Here is a 23279-nt window from a genome sequence, read left to right as displayed (position 1 = left end):
AAAACATATTTTTCGTAATTTTTAATACACTTAACAATCTTTTCTTCACTCTCGATACACTCAACAACCTTTTCTTAAAACCAGTGTCATTCCCTCTTTTGAATTATTTTCGTGGATGGAGGGAGTATATTTTATTGGATGAAGATATTTATTTATAAGCCTTATCAAATAGGTTTAGTGTAATATCTAATGAATTGATATATGCTTATAAATATATAATATTTTATTTATAAAATTACCCTTCAAATAAAATATATAATTGTGATATAATAATCAATTTATATTTTGTGCTCAAAACACTTTTTTTATTACTAAAGATTAATTTAAATCGTGTGTGTTGACCAAGCGGTCAAGTAGTTAATGTCTAAGGCCAAAAGTCTTGGGTTCGAGTCCACCGTGGTGCGGCCTTTAAATTTCTTTATTCTATAAAAAAAAGATTAATCTAAATCAACAATCATACACATAAGTGATACTCATTCAGACATTAAGGGATGTGCCTCTGATGATGACGTGGCCATGTTGTGATGATTGATTGTCCATGTGTACTCAACGTCTGAAAATATCATGTTCTTGGCTTCAGAGACCGCTTCTTCTTCTTCAGGCTCATCAATAACGGTTGAAGGCATTTGAGACATCCTTAAACTTTCCAATTTTGTTGTCACTTCTTTCATGGTTGGCCTCATTCTCCCCTTAACATTCAAGCATCTTCTTGCAAGTTTTGCGACTACTGTCACAACTTCTTTTGCACCTTGCTCAAAAACTTGGGTATCTAAAATCGCATCAAGATTGTTTTTTTCCATGGTTGCAAGAAAATGTGTGGCTAGATTTCTTTCCACTTCTGATCTTTCCCAAGAGATTGGTTGTTGTCCTGTTAGAAGTTCAAGAAGAACTACACCAAAACTATAGACATCGCTCTTTTCTGTATACTGACTCGTTTGGAAATACTCTGGATCTAAATATCCAAATGTCCCTTTCACTAGTGTGGTTAAGTGAGTCTGGTCAACTTCAACGAATTTGGAAATTCCAAAATATGATACTTTGATAACATACTTTTCATCTAAGAGGATATTGGTGGATTTAATGTCTCTGTGATAGATAGGAACAGAAGCAGAGTGTAAGTAGGCGACTGCTCCAGCTATATCTGCAGCAATTTTTAGTCGCATGTTCCATGTAAGCGGGAATTCAATCTTAGGATCCCGAATGAGATCGAAGAGCGTTCCACATGGTAAGAACTCATACACAAGCTGAGGAGCTTCGGTTGCAAGACAACAACCTAACAATTTAACCACATTTTTATGATTGATCTGTGATAATATCACAACCTCATTGATAAACTGCTCCACTTGCTTCTCATCAACTTGCTTTACTTTCTTGATGGCCACGATCGTACCATCGGATAACATACCTTTGTAGACTATACCTTGCCCTCCTTGTCCACAAATGCGATTTTCGTTGAAATTATCAGTGGCTTTCTCCAACTCTTTTGCAGTGAAGAGTTTGGTTTTCCCAAATGTGCCTTCACTTGTTTGTTGTTGCAAGAGAAGGTGTTTGAACAAATCTTCTTTGTGCTTTTTATTCTTTCTCTTTCTTAATATCTTACGCAACCAAACAAATAGTAAGAGAAGTAGAACAAGTCCCAGTGCAGAGCCCAAACCTGTGGAAAAATTACTCAGCTAATTAACAAAATTAAAATAATTAACAATTTATGCTTAGATTTTCAAATATTCTCTCTCTTTTTGCTTCTGCTTATTTCATTTCTTCTCGTGTATCAAGAATCAAGATAAATTGAAGAGTTCGAGGGTTTTTTAGGACAGTAAGTTAGATTGATTTGGAAATTAGGACAATAACTTTCGAACTTGTAAAAATAGGACACTAATTATTTTTTAGAGTAAAATAGGACACTAATTAATAAGTGTTGCATTCGCAGGACATTTTTGAGCCAATTATCTGTTGGATTTGTATACTGAAAGCAAGAACTTTATGCTTGTATACAATGTTTCCTGTTATTCACTATTTTTATCTCCTATCTGATTGTGTTCATGATTGCATATGTATGTTCTTTATCTCTGTATAAGTAGATTATATGGTGTGTTGTAGATCACAGAAGACCATATAATTGGAATAACCTTAAGAGATATAATATGATCACAGCCGAAATAACTCTAGGACAAGTTATTGGTTTAGGCTGCAGTATAGATGGAAGTAATCTGTCTTGGCTACTTGTCTATACTGGTACGTCATTACGTATTGATAGGACCACAGTTTGAGATGTATTCTTCTATCTGACTTAAGTGAAGAATCAAGATCTCGGTGACTTATAAATCTTAATACTAATAAGTATTCAGATATATATGTTAACTCGTGTATCACTTTGACTTACTATGGGTGAAAGTTATATACTAACTCGAGTACTCTGTATCTTGGGTGATAGCGGTTAATATATGATATTTGATTATCTGTATTAGTACCCGTATCCGGTATAGGATAATGACATCCCCTTAAGGAGCTCAATAAGGTTTATTGCGCTAAACCCTGCAGGTTGATTAAGTTCAGGCGTAATAATAAAGATTGAGTGGTACTGCTTAAGGAATTATTAAGAGATTAATTAATTTAAGCTGTCAGAGCTCTAATTAATTAATGGATGTCGGATATTTTAAATACGGAGATTTAATAAGTCTAAATACAAGCCCCGACTCATCACCGGCAATAAAGGGGTAAGTCAGTATCGGTTCTCTAGTGGAATGAACTGATATTTATAAATTAATTATGGTCTGGGCTGACCATAGATAAATTAATTTATTTGAGGCCCATCTTTATTCCTTGTATCTGGTCCCTGGGCTGGCCCAATGTCTCCTAGCCCAAGTAGGGCAGAAAAACGCCTACACCCTAAAACTGGCGCCCCACTCTTCTTTCTGTATTTTTAAATACAGCTGTCAGCTCTCAGGAAAATACACTGATCAAAATTAGGGTTTTGAGAGCAGAGAGAGGGGGCGCAGAACGTGATTGGCTTTTCTGCCTTGGGAGTTCTCATAGTTCGTTGTCCATCCAACGTTGGGAATTGAGCGGGATACAGTCGAGAAGATCAGAGCTGGAGTCTGAATCATTCGACGCGATCATCAACCATCTGTGCATCCGATTCTCAAGTAAGTTTTCCTAACACCTGTGTGCAGCTGTTAAATTCATAGGAGCATGTTAGGAATTAATCGTTGTATGATGAATTAATAATAATCCAAGAAACGATCAGCGGGCAATCGAGTATTAATTCAATTTAATATTCCTTCAACTGGTATCAGAGCCCAGGATTAATTTCTTGGCTCTATTATTAATTTGTGTACGATTAATAATATGCGTTGTTTTAACTGCTGTTGTTCTTCGTGATTCGTTGATTCGTGGAATACGTCGTTTTGACGTTGTAATCGTTTTTCACCACGAGAAAATCCGTGGTTAGATTAGGATTTCAATTGTATTTGTTTTTCCGTTGTAAATCTGTAAAATTGAAGAACGAAACGAGGATGACGACGAATCAACAACGAGGGACGGTGTTTTGGTGGAAGGACGACGGGACAGCACGGCGCGACATGGGCTGCCGGCGCCGAGGGCAGCGTGCGCACGAGCGCTTGCGCGCTGTGCCGCGCGCGCCTGGTCGGGCTGCCGAGCAGCGCCGAGTGCCGCGGATGCCGAGGGCTGCTGCTGCAGGTGCGGTTCGCGCGGGGCGAGGCGGAAAAGGGCAAGGCGCGCGACGGGAGGCAGCGGGCAGGGGCGGTGCGCGCCCAGCGGGCGGCACGCTGCCGCTGCTGCCGCTGCCGTTGCCGCACGCTGGAGTTGCTGCTGTGCTGCTGCCGCCGTGCGTTGCTGCGGCTGGAATCGAGGCGAGGGCTGGGCGTGCGTGGGCCGTGCGCGCGCGTGCCTGCTGGCTGCGTGCTGCGCGCCCAGCGCCGCACTGCTCGGCTGTCTGCCCGGGCCGCTGCTGCGCCTGCTGCCGAGGCTGGTGCTGCCGGAGCCGAGAACAAGGAGGAGACCGGCGGTGGGGCAAACCGCCGCCGTGGACTGCTGTTGCTGGCTGGAGGCGGCGGCGCCTAGGGTTCCAAACCCTAGGTGGCCGATTGTTTCTCAACCCAAGGGGGCCCAAACCCTAGCTTGACGGGCCCATGTGTTCGGGCCAAGTTTTATTCAGTTTTTGGGCTTGTTTTTCTATTTTATTTTGTAATAGAATAGATGTTGGGTTTCCACGAATGGGTCACGAAGAATTTTAATTCTTTTATTACTGTTCTTTGCATGTCGTGGTTGTTAATCCCTTATGCTCTTTACCTGCTTTTGCACGTCTTTGCTTGTTAATATTTGTTTATTAATTGCGCTTAGACGAGCATGATAGTAGGTTTGCCGTTTTCTTAAGCATGTTTTAGAATTCTGCGAGCATGATTTACATGTTGCGTTCTAGAGAAGCATGTTTAGGTTTATGTGCTTGAGCATGAACAAACCTTTTGAAATAAAAATGACTAAGCTGTTTAATAATTTTTATAGTGATTAAAAATTATTTTAGACCTCCACATGCGGTCTCTAGACAAAGTGATTGGCGGTATGGGTAAACGTCCACCCGCGTGGCTTACTTCATATTTGTTTCTCATAAGTTTGTCAGAAGAGGTTTCTATAAAAATATTTAAATTCATTAAAGTAGTGGGAGTTATACAGTAAACGTCCACCCGCGTGGCTTGCTTGTATGATTTTCACAAGTACTTTGGAGAATGATTTTAAATAAGATAACCAAAGTAATTAAATCGAAAGCGACATGGTCCGAGTGAGTATGTCAATTTTGAGAATTTAATTATTAAGGTTAAATTGTGGTCATTGCTTAGATATCATATCAAGTACAATGTACAACTCCCCGCGGAGTCCCTTCTTGATTATGATATGGTCTAGTTAAGGTGCCAACTATTAATTTCTTTTGTCAAAAGGTTAAGTTGACATGGATAGAAATTAAACGACTAGGTAAATAGTCTGGTTGAGGAGTTCGTGTGTAAACGTCCACCCGCGTGGCTTGCATATGGATTCTTTGAGCAGTTGGAGGTTTCACTAATATTGTTTTATCAAAAGGTTACAATATTATTGTTACGAACTATATGCTTTTCATGTTCTTACATGTTTATTTGTTTACTTTCAGATATGTCTATGTCTCCGATTATTAACATTCTAGCAAACAATCCTCTCACCGGTCCAAATTACACTGAATGGAAACGCCATATTATGTATATTCTTGACGCTGATGAGCACAGTTTTGTGCTTACCACTCCACGTCCCGCGGCCTTAACTGATGAGTCGACTGATGCGGAACGTGAGGCGCATAAAAGGTGGCACAAGTCGAATAATATGGCCAAGTGCTATATTATGATGACTATGTCGCAAAATTTGCAACTCCAGCATCAGGTCATGGATGACGCAGCGACCATCATGTTAAACCTCAGCGAGGTTTATGGGGAGTCCGAGAGGTCTGCTCGTTTTAACTTGATGAGAGAAATCTTATCTTGTAAAATGAGCGAGGGCAGCTCGGTGCACGATCATGTCATGCATATGACAAATCTGTTTGACAGGCTTGATCTGCTAGGAGGGGGTATCGAAGGCGAAGCCAAGGTCGATATCATCCTCAATACTCTCCCCAAAACTTTTGAGCACTTCCGTCTCAATGTCGTTATGAGCAAGGCCAACTATACTCTCAATGAGTTATTGAATGCTCTAGTTTCAGCAGAGGGGGTCATGGGCACGCGCAATGGGAAAGAGGTCCTTGTTGCTGCCAAGGGATCTGCTTCTTCGTCGAAAGGCGGGAAAAAGAAGTGGAAAGGTCCAAAGGGCAAGCATGACCATGAGGCTAGTGGGAGCGGTAAAGCCAAAGTTGATGGCCCTAGCGGCGGCGTGAACAAGCCGACAGCCAAGGGAAAGTGCTTCAAGTGCGGCAAGGTTGGGCATTGGAAGAAAGATTGTCCAGTGCTCAAGGCAAAGGGACAAGGTACGTCACAAGTTTTAGTAACAGAAACATGTTTAGCTTCGTTTTCTACTCATTCGTGGGTAGTGGATACGGGGGCAACTGACCATGTTTGTTACACCTTGCAGGGGTTCAACCCAACAAGGGAGCTGGCAAGTGATGAGATCACCATCTCCATGGGCAATGCGTCGAAGGTCGCAGCTGTTGCTATTGGAGATTTATCTTTATGTTTTGGTGATGACATTTTAGTTTTGAGAGATATTTTATATGTGCCGGATTTTCGGCGGAACATAATTTCTGTTTCAAAGTTGTTTTTGAATGGATATTCTGTTACTTTTGATGGGGGTGTCTCTATCATGAGAGATAACAAGATTATTTGTTCTGGAATTTTGAACAACTCTCTCTATACTATTACATGTCCAATGAATAACTCTGTCCATGTTGCATCTACATCACAAATTCTTCCAAATCCAAATAAGAGGAAATATTATTCTCATGAACAATATACACATGCGTGGCACCTAAGGTTAGGCCACATCAATCTAAATAGGATCCAAAGGCTCGTTTCAAGTGGAGTCTTGAAAGACTTTCAAGCTGTTCCATTTAGAACCTGCGAATCCTGTATAGAGGGAAAGATGACGGCAAGGCCTTTTAAGGCCAAGGGGAATAGGGCCTCGCATGTGTTAGAATTGATTCACTCTGACTTGTGTGGACCGATGTCTACTAGAGCTCGTGGAGGGTATGAGTACTTCGTCACTTTCATTGACGATTACTCAAGATATGGGTATATTTACCTACTTCAACGCAAGTCTGAATGCTTTGAGAAATTCAAAGAATTCAAGGCGGAAGTGGAGAAGAGATTGGGTAAATCTATCAAGTCATTGCGGTCTGATCGCGGTGGCGAATACCTCGGGAACGAGTTCTTGCAATACTTGTCAGATTCAGGGATTACATCCCAATTGACTGCACCGGGTACTCCCCAACAGAATGGTGTAGCAGAGAGAAGAAATAGAACACTTTTGGAAATGGTAAGATCAATGATGAGTTATGCATCATTGCCTATTTCGTTTTGGGGATATGCCTTGGAAACAGCGGTATACTTGCTAAATCTAGTGCCGTCCAAATCGGTTCCTAAAACTCCTGTCGAGTTATGGTATGGGTACCAGCCCAGTCTAAACCATATAAAGATATGGGGTTGTCCTGCATACGTGCTAGACAAGGAAGCGAGGAAGTTGGAACCTAGATGTGAAGTAATGCTGTTTATAGGATATCCTAAAGGAACGAAAGGTGGTTATTTTTATAATCCTAAGGATCAGAAAGTGGTTGTTAGCACCAACGCACGATTCTTGGAACAGGATTATATAGATAAACACAAGTCTAGGTCCGAGATTGTCCTTCAAGAAATCGAAGGCAATGGACAGGCGAATCCATCACCCCAGCCAAGTGTGCAAGTGAATGCACCACATGACACTGCACAAACCATTGTCACAGCTGTACCACCACCGCTTCGTCGTAGTGGGAGGGTTGTAGTTCAACCCGATCGATTTATGTTCTTGGGAGAATCTTCGGATCTACTCCCTGTTGATGAACAAAAGGATGTCGACCCTGATAACTATAGACAAGCGATGAAAGATCAAGATGCAGATTCTTGGTACGAGGCCATGGTTTCTGAAATAGAATCCATGGGTGCTATGGATGTATACGAGAAGACCGAACTACCAGATGGCTTCCTAGCTATAGGTAGTAGGTGGGTATACAAGAGAAAGAGAGATTCGGATGGCGAAGTCGCAGCTTTTAAAGCTAGACTGGTGGCGAAAGGTTATACCCAGAAACAGGGTATAGATTATGATGAGACCTTTTCGCCGGTTGCCATGCTTAAGTCTATCCGAATACTCCTTGCCATAGCAGCCCACATGAACCTTGAGATTTGGCAAATGGATGTCAAGACCGCTTTCCTAAACGGTTTCCTTGAAGAAGGAAGGGACATCTATATGCAGCAACCTGAAGGGTTTGTGAAGAAGGGCGAAGAGCATCTTGTGTGGAAGCTTAAGAAGTCCATTTATGGACTTAAGCAAGCTTCGAGGTCATGGAACAAACGTTTTGACGAGGTCATTAAATCCTATGGATTTACTCGTTGTGAGAACGAAAGTTGCGTGTACCGTTTAGATGCCAATGGTGACGTGGTTTTCCTTGCACTTTATGTAGATGATATCCTCCTCATTGGCAACAATGTTGAGCTATTATCGGACATAAAGAAGTGGTTATCCGAACAGTTTCAAATGAAAGACTTAGGAGATGCAGCGTACATCCTGGGGATCAAGGTCGTTCGTGATCGCCAGAAAAGGATGTTGAGCTTATCTCAAGCGTCTTACATTGATACTGTGATTGCTCGTTTTAGCATGCAAAATGCCAAGAAAGGCTTGCTACCTTTTAGACATGGCATTCCTCTGTCTAAGGACATGTGTCCTAAGACGCCTAGTGAGGTTGAGGAGATGAGGAAGATACCCTATGCTTCCGCCGTAGGTAGCCTCATGTATGCGATGCTCTGCACGAGACCTGATATTTGCTATGTCGTTGGCATGGTTGCAAGATATCAGTCGAACCCTGGACCAGGACACTGGACTGCGGTAAAGCATATTCTCAAGTACCTGAAACGGACTCGAGATTATAGGCTAGTTTACCAGTCAGACAGTCTATTTCCTTTGGGTTACACCGATTCGGATTTCCAGGCTGACCGAGATGAGAAGAGATCTACCTCTGGTTATGTGTTTACCTTGGGAGGTGGAGCCGTATCGTGGCGGAGTGCAAAGCAGAAGTGCATTGCAGACTCCACCATGGAAGCCGAGTATGTAGCTGTGATGTGTGTATTTTAGCTACTTAGTTTGGTGGGTGTTTCACCATGTTTTTATATGATTTTACATGGTTTGTGACATTTTGGCGCAGGATTTAGATGAATTGGAGATGGATGTTCGTGGATGGAAGAGATGGTGGAAAGTCAAGAAATTATGAAGAATTGCATGGAAGATGGAGGAATTTTAGAGATTGGGCTTGAAGATAATTGTCCAAATTTAATTAAGTCCAAAACTCATTTTTAATTAAGTATTCTTGGGTTTTATTTTGTTAAAGGGCCGAAGCCCGTATAGTTATGGTAGGCGGTAGCTTAAGGGAATTTTAATTCCCTACTTTTGTTTCCATATAAGTGCCGCATATAGTATTTTTATGGAGGAGGACTCTTATATTATCATCATTAGATAGATAGCCGCAATTGGATATTGATTAGGTTTAGGTTTACTTTTGATTAGTTTTACATATACACTTTTGCAATTACTTAGCCGCACTTTTAGACTAGAGATTATTTAGGTTTTGACTTTTTGATTAGTTTCTATACATTCACTTGCAGTAGCCGCAATTTTGGATTTTCTTTAAGCATAGTTCACCTTTAATATTTCATGCAATCTTTTCTTTCATGCAAAGTGTGTTTACGTGTTTTGGCAAATTGATTCCAAGTTGCTTTAGTTTTTATTCTTGTTCACTTACTGTTGATCGCAGCTGGATTGGAAACAAAGGAAGCAGCCGAGTATTGGGATAATTCAAGTTTGATTTATTTCTTGCAATTTATTTCTCTGCTTATTTCGCATATTTCAGTATGTTTAATTTTATTTATTTGATTGTTTTTATTTTAAGCATGAGTAGCTAATTCTTTTAATTCGGCGATAATAATGAAACTCTAATTTAATGATATGTGAGACCTAATTGGTTTTAAAATTGATTCCTGTTAATTTCGATTAATTCCTAGAGTTTAAAGATAAATTCGATTTTATTTAAGTCTGATCAGCTTAGGTTTAATTGGATTATAGTCAATTAGCACCTCTAATCCGTAATTGTTGGAATAGGGCTGATTAGTGGCAAAACTACCATGTTCGTAGTAGGAATTAATTGGTATATTAATTATTACTAGCGTATCTAGGATAATTGATATAAATTGGGTTCCTTCACCTTAATGCTATTAGAATATTAAATCTAAGACTGGCGTATCCAGCTAGGTTATATTTTAATAAGGGAAATAGACAAGACTAGCGTATCTAGCTGTCTATCGACACAGTAAGTAGGAATTGGGGTATGTCAGTGCGTATCACGGTATCCTATAACTAATTGGTTAATAGGGATTAATTAATTATTGCGTCGAGGATCAGAGATTAAATTAGTGTGGATTTATTTGAGCCGAATTACCTTTTTAATTGATTTAATTCAAGAGTCTTTTATTTGATTTAATTTGCTTTTCTTAGTTAATTAATATTTTCTCCAAAGTTAAGGCGTGGTGGCATCACCAAAATTTAATAGATTTAGGGAATTGGATGATTTTATCTGCTCTCTGTGGGATCGACCCTGCTTATCACGATACTAATATATTTTGATAATTCTGCAGGAATTATTTGGTGGTATACGACGTCCACCAAATTGGCGCCGTTGCCGGGGAGCGGTGTTAATTAATTCTTTTCCCTTTGTCTATTTTTTTTTTATTTTCCTTGTTTATGAGCAGATCGTCCAAGCCGAACCTTCTCTACGATAGTGAAATTGAGAAGACAGCGAAGAAGCTAAGGAAGGAGGCGAAGGCGAGGAAGCTACTGGATCTGCTGGATTCGCAGGCTGACCTTCCCGTTCGACCAGAACAGTTCGTCGAGGAGAAGCCCGTTGCTGTCGCTGCTGCAGAGGATCTGTTTGCCCAAACAGACCCCGATTCAGAGGCAGACACAGACTTTGAAGAAGAAACCGACTCGATTTCGGTTGCAAGTACTGAGAGTGACATGGCTAACGATCCGAGACTGTGCGATCTCTCCAGCCACGAGGCCGATGACCCACCCACTCCCATTCAGATGCCGGCAGCTGCTACCGGTATTGAGATCAAGCTTGGACTGCTTAATGTTCTCCCGAAATACTATGGCAAGAAGGGAGAAGATCCGTACAATTTTTTGAGCGAATTCATCAAGATTTGCAAAGTCCAGAAACGCCCCACGGGGATTACGGAGGAGCACTTTAGATTGGCGGCATTCCCCTTCACCATGACAGCAGAGGCGAACTCTTGGTTCGCGAGTCTTCCTCCCAATTCTATCACTACGTGGGCAGAGATGAAAAAGCTATTCTTGGAACATTTTTTTCCGCCCACCAAGACGAATGCGCTGAAGAAAGAAATTAGTGGAGTGAAGCAGGAGTACGACGAGTCATTGAGCATATACTGGACTCGATTCAGGAGATTGGTGGACAGTTGCCCCAACCATAAGTTTTCGGATGGGGATTTGCTGCAGTACTTCTATCAGGGGATGACCGTGGATACTAAAAACCTTGTGAATTCATCAAGTGGAGGAGGGTTTTCCCAAAACACGGTGAGTGAAGCAAAAAAATTAATTCAACACTTGGTGGAAGCTACGAGGGAATATGATGAGCCACGCATTCAAATGCTCAAGAAAGCTGCGCAAGCAAGCTCCTCAAATTTGGATGACAAGTTAGAAGAGAGATTGGGAAGGATGGAGAGAATGCTAAGCACTGTGGTGGAGAAAGTGGCGAGCGCTGGACAACCGACGGAAAAACCATGTGGAGCGTGTGGAAACTTTGGCCATACGAGCTTGCAGTGCACAGGGGGTGAGGAAGAATATCAAGCTCAAGCGAATTCTTCCCATAATTTTTACAGCTGTGACGCGCCACTGCCCCATTTGCCCAAACGGGACCAGTACGCGAACAATCACAATGCTCCATCACTACAAGAAATTAAGGGTTTTAGCCACACATAATTTGTGACACATTATTATGTGTGGCAGTATAGCCACACATAATTAAATATGTGTAGGTAAATTCATTTAACAGTTTTAAATAATTAATGACATTTAATTATGTGTAGGTAAAAAGATTTAGTCACATTTATTTTTTATTTTTATTTTCCGTTTAACTCTTAATATATTTTATGCTGACGTGGAAATTTTAGCCACACATAATTTGTGGCACATAATAATGTGTGGCAATACACCCACACATAATTGAATATGTGTAGGTAAATTGAGTAGATGATTTTAAATAGTTAAAGACATTTAATTATGTGTGGGTAAAAAGATTTAGTCACATTTATTTTTTATTTTTATTTTTTGTTTAATTCTTAATATAAATACAATTACGCTGATGTGGCAAATTAATAACGATCATTAGCTACATCATAAATTTAATTTAAGATGTTAATTAGATTCAAAATCTAGAATAAGTAATTCAAGTATTGAAATTAAAATTGTCGGACAAGTTTCTCAATCATAATTAAAATTAATTTCGTAAAGATGAAATGAAATGATATATATAAATTTACACTCATGAAAAATTATTAATTATACTTTTCCATGAATAATTGGTTAAAAATTTAAATATGTTATATATAATAAAGCAATATACAAAATATGATAATTGTTGCCAAAAAATGCAATTATATAAAATTATTAAAACAAACATTTACCCACAAAAATTAGAAAACATTTTATTTTACCGCTAATCTTCACAAAACGTTTTCATTTTACCGCCAGATGCTAAAACCCTCCACATATTCGGCAGTTACTCCAAGCGATCCCCACATCCCTCTCCAAATACTCCAAACAAAGCTCTAATTTTTCCTTTCATGGGCTGTTTATCGGGAGACGACAGCGCGATGAGGATAGGCGATGAGGTGCCGTTGAAGTTGAGGTTGGAGGAAGTGGAGGGGGGCGGCGACCTGGTGGTGGATTTCGGCGATCCAGGGGCATTGGTGGGAGACGGCATTGCGGCGGAGAGGCTCCTACCCTAGATCTGGGTCATTGTATTTTTTTAAATTTGATTTTAGTAGTATTATTGTTAATTGTTTGATCAATGTTTTCTTGATTGTGGTAGATTTGAGTCGTAGAAGGGGATGATCTTCTGAGGCTTTTTCTCACCATGGAGTCAGTTATCTCTTTCTCCCCTCCCCTCTCTCTCTCCACTTAGAATTCAAGCTCAAGTTATAATACTTGCATTATATATATATGCAGTGAAACTAGCCTGCAATAGCAATTGGAGCAGCATTTGGAAACTGTCTCTGAGCTTCATCCATTCCGGCTTCTTTGGGGGAAGAAGACAAGGTGAGCACTGGTTTGGAACTTCTTCTGCTTCTTTGCATTCTCACACATTAATTTCAAGTAAAATGTCATCTCTCAAATAAGATTTGATTTATGTAATTAGATTGAATTGGCGTTGACAGATCTTGCTTTATCTTCCTTTATATATGCTGATAGAAACAAAAATATGTTTAACTAACTGGTGAAGAACTATTATTGGAGGGATTGTTGCTGACTATTCTTTTTTTTTTTTTTGATGAAATTACATTATAAATAATACAAATCACACACACACCCCACCTAGTGGTTATTGTGGCCGAGAGTACTCGAACCTGTGACCTCTTGGACAACAGGCAACCACCCTAACCACTAGGCCATCCCAAGGGGACTGTTGCTGACTATTCTTGCAACTATAGGAAATGGCTCATGTTTTCAGCTTTGTAGGAGTGTCAGCTTATCACTTTGTAAATTGTGTAGAAATATGTAATGTAAAAATATTGGTAAATTAAGATGTGGCTTCATTAAATGTAAATTGTGTCGAACTATTGTTGATTGTTTTGTTTGTTTGTTTAGCTAGCAAACTTTACCAATTGATGCATCAAATGGTTTGAGGGATTTTGAATAAATATGATATCAAGTCTATTTTCGACTTTGAAGTATTTGATTTATTCATCCCCTACAGGAAAGAAATTTGGCTTTAAATGCATCATATTTCCTAAAAGCTGGTGGCCACTTTGTCATATCTATCAAGGTTTGTATCTCTGATTTCTTTTAATGTCTGATAGCTTAATAGTAAGAATCACTAAGCTTAATATTTCTGATGTTCTTCTTAAGGTCTAAAAATCATAAGGCACGAAACTAATGTATATGTATTTCACTCAATATAAATGTTGTTCTCACATAAAGAAGTGATTTTTTAAAATCTTGTTGGGGAAATAATTTATAGCCCAGCAACTTTGTTTTATCCACTCGAACTCACTCTTGCTTCTTCTAGCTTGAGAATTGATTCTTTTAAAAATTGAAATCACTTAATGGATTAAACTAACAATTGGAGCAATTATATTTTTTAGGTTATTTTAACTTTGTTATATGTACTTTACAATATGTTAAATTGTGTATATTGACTAATATTGTGTTTCTCTTATCTTGACAGGAGTAATTGAAAAAGTTATCATGATGGTTAACCAATGTTCAACTATTCTAATGTACAATGGAATTGCTTTTGATCAAGAGCTCGAAGAAAAATTATCAGTCCTAGATTAATCGCGAGTTGTAGATTAAGTGCTTAGTTATTTAGATATTTATAATTATATGTAATTAGTCATTTCGCACATATACTTTGATTTTGTTGAATATTTTTTATGTAAATGTTTTGTATGATATTCTTGTTATATTTAATGTGTTGAGTATTATATTTAATTTTTTATTTTTGATTGTAATTATGATTATGATTATATTATAGTTGACTAATAAAATATAATATTTGAAAATAGTAATATTTTTTCTAAAATTCAATTACAAAAAAAAATATTTTTCTCCACACATATAAATATACCTTTAGTGACATATATATGTAGGTAAATATTTGATGATTTACCCACACATAAAATTTGCCACGTGTAAATGCCATGTCATTTCCACATCATCGCTGCAGTATATCATAAATATCTTTTCCCACACATAAAATGTATTATTCGTGACATATATATGTGTAGGTAAATGTTTGGTGATTTACCCGCACATATACATATGTGTGGATAATACCCTTTCTTTACAAAGTTTTACCCACACATGTTGACATTTGGCTTATGTGTGGGTAAAAAGAAACAGTGACACATAAATATACTTTTAGCCACACATTCATGTGTGGCTAAAACCCTTAATTTCTTGTAGTGCATGGAGAAACCATCCCAATTTCCGATGGAGAGATCCCGAGCCGAAGCAACCACCAACGATGCAGCAGCCACAGCAGCAAAACTACCGTCCTCCACATCAAAGGACGGGGTATCAAGCTCCACAAAGTCAGCAACATCCTCCCGAGAAGCAAGGCAAGTCACTTGAGGAGATGATGGCGGATTTGATTGGCAACCAGCAATTTCTGCAAAATAATGTGCAACAACTTCAACAATCTCAAGCCGAGCAGAAGGTGCAAATCGAGGGACTATCTCGTCAGATGTCTCAGCTCGCCACATCCATGAATCAGCTTAAGGGGAATAATGGAGCTTTGCCATCTCAAGTTCATGTGAATCCCAAGGAGAATGTCAACAAGATCACCCTGAGGAGCGGTACGGAGTTGGACGGACCGACACCCCAGAACTCTCAAGATGGACCGCATGTAGATTCTGGAGTCGAATTTCGTGTGGAGGAATTCGAGCGTTCTGTTGGCGCAAGGGATTCGGTCATTCAGCATGCAGAACAGCCCCGTTTGGCCAAACAGAGCAAGGGGCCGACAGCTGAGCAGAAGGGGAAAGGAGCAGCACTTGAATCCAACGAAGAGGAGCAGACCAAGGTCTCTAAACCGTTGAGCTTACATGATCCCAAGGCTGCAACATCAGTCCCCTTTCCAGGAAGGTTGGCGAGGAAGAAGCCGGAAGAGGAGCTCATCGATTTTGTGAAGATCTTCGGCAAACTTGAAGTGAATCTTCCATTCTTGCAAGCACTGAAAATTCCTCCTTTTGGGAAATTTGTGAAGGACTTCATAGCTGGAAAGTCCAAGGCAACTGGAAAGATTGTGATGGGCGAGAACGTTTCAGCTGCACTCAAGAAGGAGTTGCCCGCCAAATGCAAAGATCCTGGTATGTTTTCTCTTCCCATTTACATTGGTGATACTAGGATCGAGCATGCTATGTGTGACTTAGGAGCGTCTATCAATGTTATGCCTCTCACTGTTTATAATAGATTGTCGGGTGTAGAATTGGTAGATACTAGAGTGGTCATCCAGTTAGCCGATAGGTCTTGTGTTTATCCCGAGGGTTTGCTTGAGAATGTTCTTGTGAGTGTGAATAATTTTGTATATCCTGCCGATTTCTATGTGGTGAGGATGAGTGGAGTGCAATCTAAGGGTTCAACGGGAGTCCTTTTAGGTCGTCCGTTCCTAAGAACTGCAAAGTCAATCATAGATGTTAGTAATGGCACGATTTGTCTGGATTATCATGGGGAGAAATACACTTTTAGTATGGATGATGCCATGAAAACTCCGAATGATGCTGAAAATGCTTATTCTATTGATGTGATTGACCCTCTCGTCCAAGAATTTCTTGAGACCGAATTCATGCAGGATAAGTTGGAACTCACTATGATCAAGAGTTGGACAGATTTTGATGCTCAAGGAATGAACGATGCAGAGGTCAAGGAGGCCATCATGTCTCTTTATGCACAACAGGAGGTGGTCAATTCGGGAAGCCAGTTCTGTTTGCCCAAACAGACACCATACGACAGACCATTGAGATCCGATGAGAAGCCGCCTGAACTGGAGCTCAAGCCTCTTCCTTTGAATCTGAAGTATGTCTACTTGGGGGACGCTGATACTCTTCCAGTCATCATTAGTAGCGACCTGACCGCGAGCCAAGAGCAGCAGTTGATCACCGTGCTTAAGAGGCACAAGAAGGCTATTGGGTGGACATTGGCGGACATCACTGGTATCAGTCCTGACGTGTGTCAACATTACATCTTGATGGAGCCGGATGCTAAACCTGTTAGAGACCCGCAGAGGAAGTTGAATCCGAACATGAGGGAGATCGTGCTTAAGGAGATTCTAAAGCTTCTCGCTTTGGGAATCATTTATCCTATCTCTGACAGCAAGTGGGTGAGCCCGATTCACATGGTTCCAAAGAAGTCGGGATTGCAAGTGGTTGAGAACGAGAAGAATGAGTTGGTGCCGATGCGTCTTGTTACTGGATGGAGGATGTGCATCGATTACCGGAAGTTAAATGCAGCCACTCGCAAGGACCATTTTCCTCTACCGTTCATTGATCAGATGTTGGAGCGCCTAGCTGGACAATCATTCTTTTGCTTCTTGGATGGGTATAGTGGCTATTTTCAAATTCATGTCAACCAAGAAGATCAAGAGAAGACTACCTTCACATGCCCATTTGGAACATATGCTTGCAAGAGGATGCCGTTTGGATTGTGCAATGCACCTGGCACTTTCCAAAGATGTATGATGAGCATTTTTTCTGATTTGATCGAGAAGAGCATCGAGATCTTTATGGACGATTTTACAGTTTATGGAGCATCGTTTGAAGGCTGCCTTGACAACTTGGAAAAGGTTTTGACACGTTGTGTGGAGAAGAATCTGATCTTGAATTTTGAAAAGTGTCATTTTATGGTCAAGGAGGGCATTGTTTTAGGCCATGTTGTTTCAGAAAGAGGGATTCAAGTGGACAAGGCAAAGGTGGATTTGATAGCAAAGCTGCCGTACCCTACAAATGTGAAGGAGATTCGAGGTTTTCTTGGCCACGCTGGATTCTACAGACGATTCATCAAGGATTTCGCAAAGATCGCGCAACCATTGACACATCTGCTGCAGAATGATGTTCCGTTTGCCCTAACAGATGACTGCAAACAGGCGTTTGACTTGTTGAAAACCAAGTTAACCACGGCTCCGATTATGCAACCACCTGACTGGAACCTTCCTTTTGAGCTCATGTGTGACGCTAGTGACCACGCTGTGGGCGCGGTGCTTGGACAAAAGATGGGGAAGGAGAGCCATGTAATTTATTACGCTTCAAAGACGTTGAATCCTGCCCAATGCAACTATGCAACAACAGAAAAGGAGATGTTGGCGATTATTTTTGCCTTTGAAAAGTTCCGTTCATATCTTTTGGGGGCGAAAATAATTGTCTACACGGACCATGCCGCATTGAAGTTTCTACTATCAAAGAAGGAGTCTAAACCACGTTTGATTAGATGGATTCTTTTGTTGCAGGAGTTTGATTGGGAGATTCGGGATAAGAAGGGAGCGGAAAATCATGTTGCTGATCATTTGAGTCGGTTGGTCCAGAACGATGAGGATGTTACTCCGATCAACGAAGCATTCCCAGAAGAGCATCTTTATGCTATCCAGACCTGTTTGGCCGTCTGTTTGCCCAAACAGAACCGTTTCTCCGAGTCAGCAGCATATTCCGTCGTGGAAAAAGGTGGGTCTGAGCCATGGTTCGCCGACATCGTCAATTATTTGACTTCTGGAATATTCCCACCATTGTTCAAAAAAGCACAGCGGATGAAGCTTCAAAGTGAGTGCAAATATTATCTTTGGGATGAACCTTATTTGTGGAAGGTTGGAGCTGATCAGATTATCCGACGTTGCGTTCCTGAAGCAGAGCAACAAGCAATTCTTGTACACTGCCATTCTCTTGCTTGTGGCGGTCATTTTGGTCCGAAACGTACAGCAAGAAAGGTACTTGATTCTGGTTTCTTTTGGACCACATTGCATAGAGATGCTTATCTATTCTGCAAAAGCTGTGATCGTTGTCAACTGACCGGAAATATCTCCAAGCGAGATGAGATGCCCCAAGTCCCGATGATTTTTTGTGAGATATTTGATGTGTGGGGGATGGATTTCATGGGACCGTTCCCAAGCTCATACGGAAATCTCTACATCTTGCTCGCCGTTGACTATGTGTCAAAATGGGTAGAAGCAAAGGCCACAAAGACGAATGATGCCAAGGTGGTTGCTGCGTTTTTGAAGTCCCACATTTTTACTAGGTATGGAGTACCTCGAGCAGTGATTAGCGATCAGGGGACGCACTTCTGCAACCGCACCATCGAAGCATTGATGAAGAAATATGGTGTGCATCATCGATTAGCTACTCCTTACCATCCTCAAACAAATGGGCAAGCCGAAGTTTCAAACCGGGAGGTTAAGCAGATTTTGGAGAAAACGGTGAATCCGTCTCGAAAGGATTGGAGCTTGAGGCTAGATGACGCACTATGGGCGTACCGAACTGCCTATAAAACCCCAATTGGTATGTCACCATATCGTTTAATCTTTGGGAAGATGTGCCACTTGCCGGTTGAGTTAGAGCACCGCGCCTATTGGGCCGTGAAGGAGGTGAATAAGAATTTGCCCAAGTGTGAAGAGGAACGAAAATTCCAACTTCAAGAATTGGAGGAACTTCGTCTTGAAGCATATGATGCAGCCATGTGGTACAAAGAGCGCACCAAGATGTGGCATGACAAGAATCTGCGTCGGAAGACATTGAAGGTCGGGCAAAAGGTACTCTTGTTCCAATCGAAGCTGCGTTTAATGCCCGGCAAGTTGAAGACCAAATGGGTTGGTCCGTTCGTGATCCAGTCTGTTTGCCCAAACGGGGCATTTGAGATTCGCAGTTTAGACACGGCTAAGACATTCACCGTGAATGGACAACGTTTGAAGCCGTACTATGATGCCTCTTCTTTAGTTCCAGCGGAGTCCGTTTCGCTGTTTGTTCCGGGCATCTTTTGAGCATTCGAGAGTCGAGCCGACGACGTTAAATAATGGCGCTTATCGGGAGGCAACCCGACTTTCTTTCCCTTTTAATTTTTCCGTTTTGTTCTTTTTTCTCTTTAATTCTCGTTTTAAGTTTAGTTTTTTCTTTTCAGTTTTTAGTTTTCATTATTTAGTTTTAATGTTTCGTTTAGTTTTCAATTTTCTTAAAAAAAAAAAAAAAAAAAAAAGAGAGAGAGAGATCGACAGGAATGTGGCAGCCCTAGAGGAGAGCATCACGAACTTGAGCGCCACCATTCGACAGGAGATGAGCGCTACCATTCGACACGGTGATTTCCTTCCTTTTCCTGTTTTTTTTGCTTGTTCTTGTGTTTTTTTTTTATGTTTTGTGTTTCGTTGTGTGTTTTCGTTTTCCCTTACTTATGCTTTATTTTGTTTGCTTGAGGGCAAGCAAAATCTAAGTGTGAGGGGGGCGTCTTTGAGTTTGTGTTTCGTTGAGTCAGTTTTTTATGTTGAGTCTTGTGATCTGTTAGCCTTAGGATTGTTAAATTGCTAGTGATAAACATGCTGCCGAATTGAATTTTTGTGATGAACTTAAGATTTGATGCTTGAGAATTAAGAATTGGAAATTGAAAATTCTGTGTTTTATTGGATGACATTTGGGATGACAAATAAGAGCAACAATGAGTAAAAAGCCACATATAAGTGAGAATGAGCTTATTAGAGTAGAGCACTCTCTACTATTTTTCTTTTTTGAGTGGTTTGTTATTCATGAAGTTGTGATATGTTGTGAGTCATTGGTGATGCATGATAGAAGGCACTAGGGTAACCTTTTGGCCTGCTTTTGAATTCCTACCTGAACATTAACCCCTAGTGAGCCCATTGCAGCCTTGACCTTGTTCTTTGTTATGAGTCACTAAATAATTAAGCCAAGGCCTGTTTTGGACTCTCTCTTTGACCCTATTGTGCATGTTTGAATTGAATTACATCCTATTTGAATTCTGGAGGAAGTTGTATCTGTCTGCCCAAACAGAATCCATGCTGAAATTGTTCTGAACCGTGGAGGAACGATCTGTTTGGCCAAACAGGGACTATTGTTGATGGTTGGGCTAAGTTTTTCTGTACTGAGCTGAATTGTGAAATGATTCTCTGTATGTGGTTTGAATATGTGAATAAAAGGTGCTAAAAAAAAAAAAAAAAAAAAAAAAAAAGAAAAGAAAAGAAAAAGAAGAAAAGAAAAAGAAAGAAAAAAAATGCACCAAGTTGAATTAGTTTAGCATGCAGATGATTGTGATGATCTTGATGCCCAAGGATGAGTTAGTGTTTGTTCCTCGTATGATTAGTGTTTTTGGATGTGATTCGGTTTTAATATGCACAATACTTAATCTTCAATGTTTGAGCTTAGGACCCTTAGGATCTTGCCTACATCATTGATAGTCCTTAGCCCCATTACAACCAATGAGAAAAGTCCTTTTGAGTTACTATGTGACCACGACATATCACGATCGATTGGATCTTCCTTCTTGAGTGTGAATTTCCAAATACATCTTTGAGAGAAGAGTGAATCTTGAGAGGAATTTGTTGTTGCTTAATTTGGACTGGATAGACAATATAACACTTGTTTGATATCTCCTCTTCTTGATTCGAGAGTTGAGAATCGATTGTGAGTTGCATGGTTTGATTTGGCAGTAGATTTTGTTGCTAGTGTTTGATGATTCTTTGGCTGCAGTTTTTCTGTTTAGTTTGTCGTTTTAGTGTTCTCGTCTTTTCTGTTCCTTTTTCCGTTTGGTTTTGTGTCCGTTGTTCGTTCTTTGCTTTGGAGTTTTAGTGTCGTGTCAAGGAAGGGAGTTGCTTCTTGTGGCTGAATTTCACCATTAATTTCTTCTCTTATGTCATACTTGAGGACAAGTATGATCTAAGTGTGAGGGGATTTGATGTGTGTATTTTAGCTACTTAGTTTGGTGGGTGTTTCACCATGTTTTTATATGATTTTACATGGTTTGTGACATTTTGGCGCAGGATTTAGATGAATTGGAGATGGATGTTCGTGGATGGAAGAGATGGTGGAAAGTCAAGAAATTATGAAGAATTGCATGGAAGATGGAGGAATTTTAGAGATTGGGCTTGAAGATAATTGTCCAAATTTAATTAAGTCCAAAACTCATTTTTAATTAAGTATTCTTGGGTTTTATTTTGTTAAAGGGCCGAAGCCCGTATAGTTATGGTAGGCGGTAGCTTAAGGGAATTTTAATTCCCTACTTTTGTTTCCATATAAGTGCCGCATATAGTATTTTTATGGAGGAGGACTCTTATATTATCATCATTAGATAGATAGCCGCAATTGGATATTGATTAGGTTTAGGTTTACTTTTGATTAGTTTTACATATACACTTTTGCAATTACTTAGCCGCACTTTTAGACTAGAGATTATTTAGGTTTTGACTTTTTGATTAGTTTCTATACATTCACTTGCAGTAGCCGCAATTTTGGATTTTCTTTAAGCATAGTTCACCTTTAATATTTCATGCAATCTTTTCTTTCATGCAAAGTGTGTTTACGTGTTTTGGCAAATTGATTCCAAGTTGCTTTAGTTTTTATTCTTGTTCACTTACTGTTGATCGCAGCTGGATTGGAAACAAAGGAAGCAGCCGAGTATTGGGATAATTCAAGTTTGATTTATTTCTTGCAATTTATTTCTCTGCTTATTTCGCATATTTCAGTATGTTTAATTTTATTTATTTGATTGTTTTTATTTTAAGCATGAGTAGCTAATTCTTTTAATTCGGCGATAATAATGAAACTCTAATTTAATGATATGTGAGACCTAATTGGTTTTAAAATTGATTCCTGTTAATTTCGATTAATTCCTAGAGTTTAAAGATAAATTCGATTTTATTTAAGTCTGATCAGCTTAGGTTTAATTGGATTATAGTCAATTAGCACCTCTAATCCGTAATTGTTGGAATAGGGCTGATTAGTGGCAAAACTACCATGTTCGTAGTAGGAATTAATTGGTATATTAATTATTACTAGCGTATCTAGGATAATTGATATAAATTGGGTTCCTTCACCTTAATGCTATTAGAATATTAAATCTAAGACTGGCGTATCCAGCTAGGTTATATTTTAATAAGGGAAATAGACAAGACTAGCGTATCTAGCTGTCTATCGACACAGTAAGTAGGAATTGGGGTATGTCAGTGCGTATCACGGTATCCTATAACTAATTGGTTAATAGGGATTAATTAATTATTGCGTCGAGGATCAGAGATTAAATTAGTGTGGATTTATTTGAGCCGAATTACCTTTTTAATTGATTTAATTCAAGAGTCTTTTATTTGATTTAATTTGCTTTTCTTAGTTAATTAATATTTTCTCCAAAGTTAAGGCGTGGTGGCATCACCAAAATTTAATAGATTTAGGGAATTGGATGATTTTATCTGCTCTCTGTGGGATCGACCCTGCTTATCACGATACTAATATATTTTGATAATTCTGCAGGAATTATTTGGTGGTATACGACGTCCACCAAGCTGCTTCGGAAGCTGCTAAAGAGGCTGTATGGTTCCGGAACTACCTCTTGGATCTAGGAGTGGTCCCTAATTTGCCTAAGAGTATCATAATTTATTGTGATAACTCGGGTGCAGTGGCAAATTCTAAGGAACCCAGGAGCCACAAGGCGTCAAAACACATAGAGAGAAAGTACCACATCATACGAGAAATCGTAAACAGAGGAGATGTGCTAGTAGAAAAGATTGATACATTGGAGAACCTAGC

General features: G+C 39.8%; 1 protein-coding gene across 1 annotated transcript in view; it reads right to left on the bottom strand.

Moving 5' to 3' along the window:
* Positions 1–300: 300 nt before the first annotated feature.
* Positions 301–23279, bottom strand: part of LOC131012461 (wall-associated receptor kinase 2-like) — a 37144-nt gene continuing 14165 nt past the window's right edge. The window contains exon 6 of the mRNA XM_057940415.1: positions 301–1654. Within this exon, the coding sequence (XP_057796398.1) occupies positions 474–1654 (1181 nt within the window). The 3' untranslated portion in view covers positions 301–473. The remainder of the gene's footprint in view (positions 1655–23279) is intronic.

The sequence above is a fragment of the Salvia miltiorrhiza genome, chromosome 2 (assembly GCF_028751815.1).
Source record: "Salvia miltiorrhiza cultivar Shanhuang (shh) chromosome 2, IMPLAD_Smil_shh, whole genome shotgun sequence".
Classification (NCBI taxonomy): domain Eukaryota; kingdom Viridiplantae; phylum Streptophyta; class Magnoliopsida; order Lamiales; family Lamiaceae; genus Salvia; species Salvia miltiorrhiza.
Note: the sequence above shows the minus strand (reverse complement) of the source record. Positions and strands in the feature narration are given on the sequence as shown.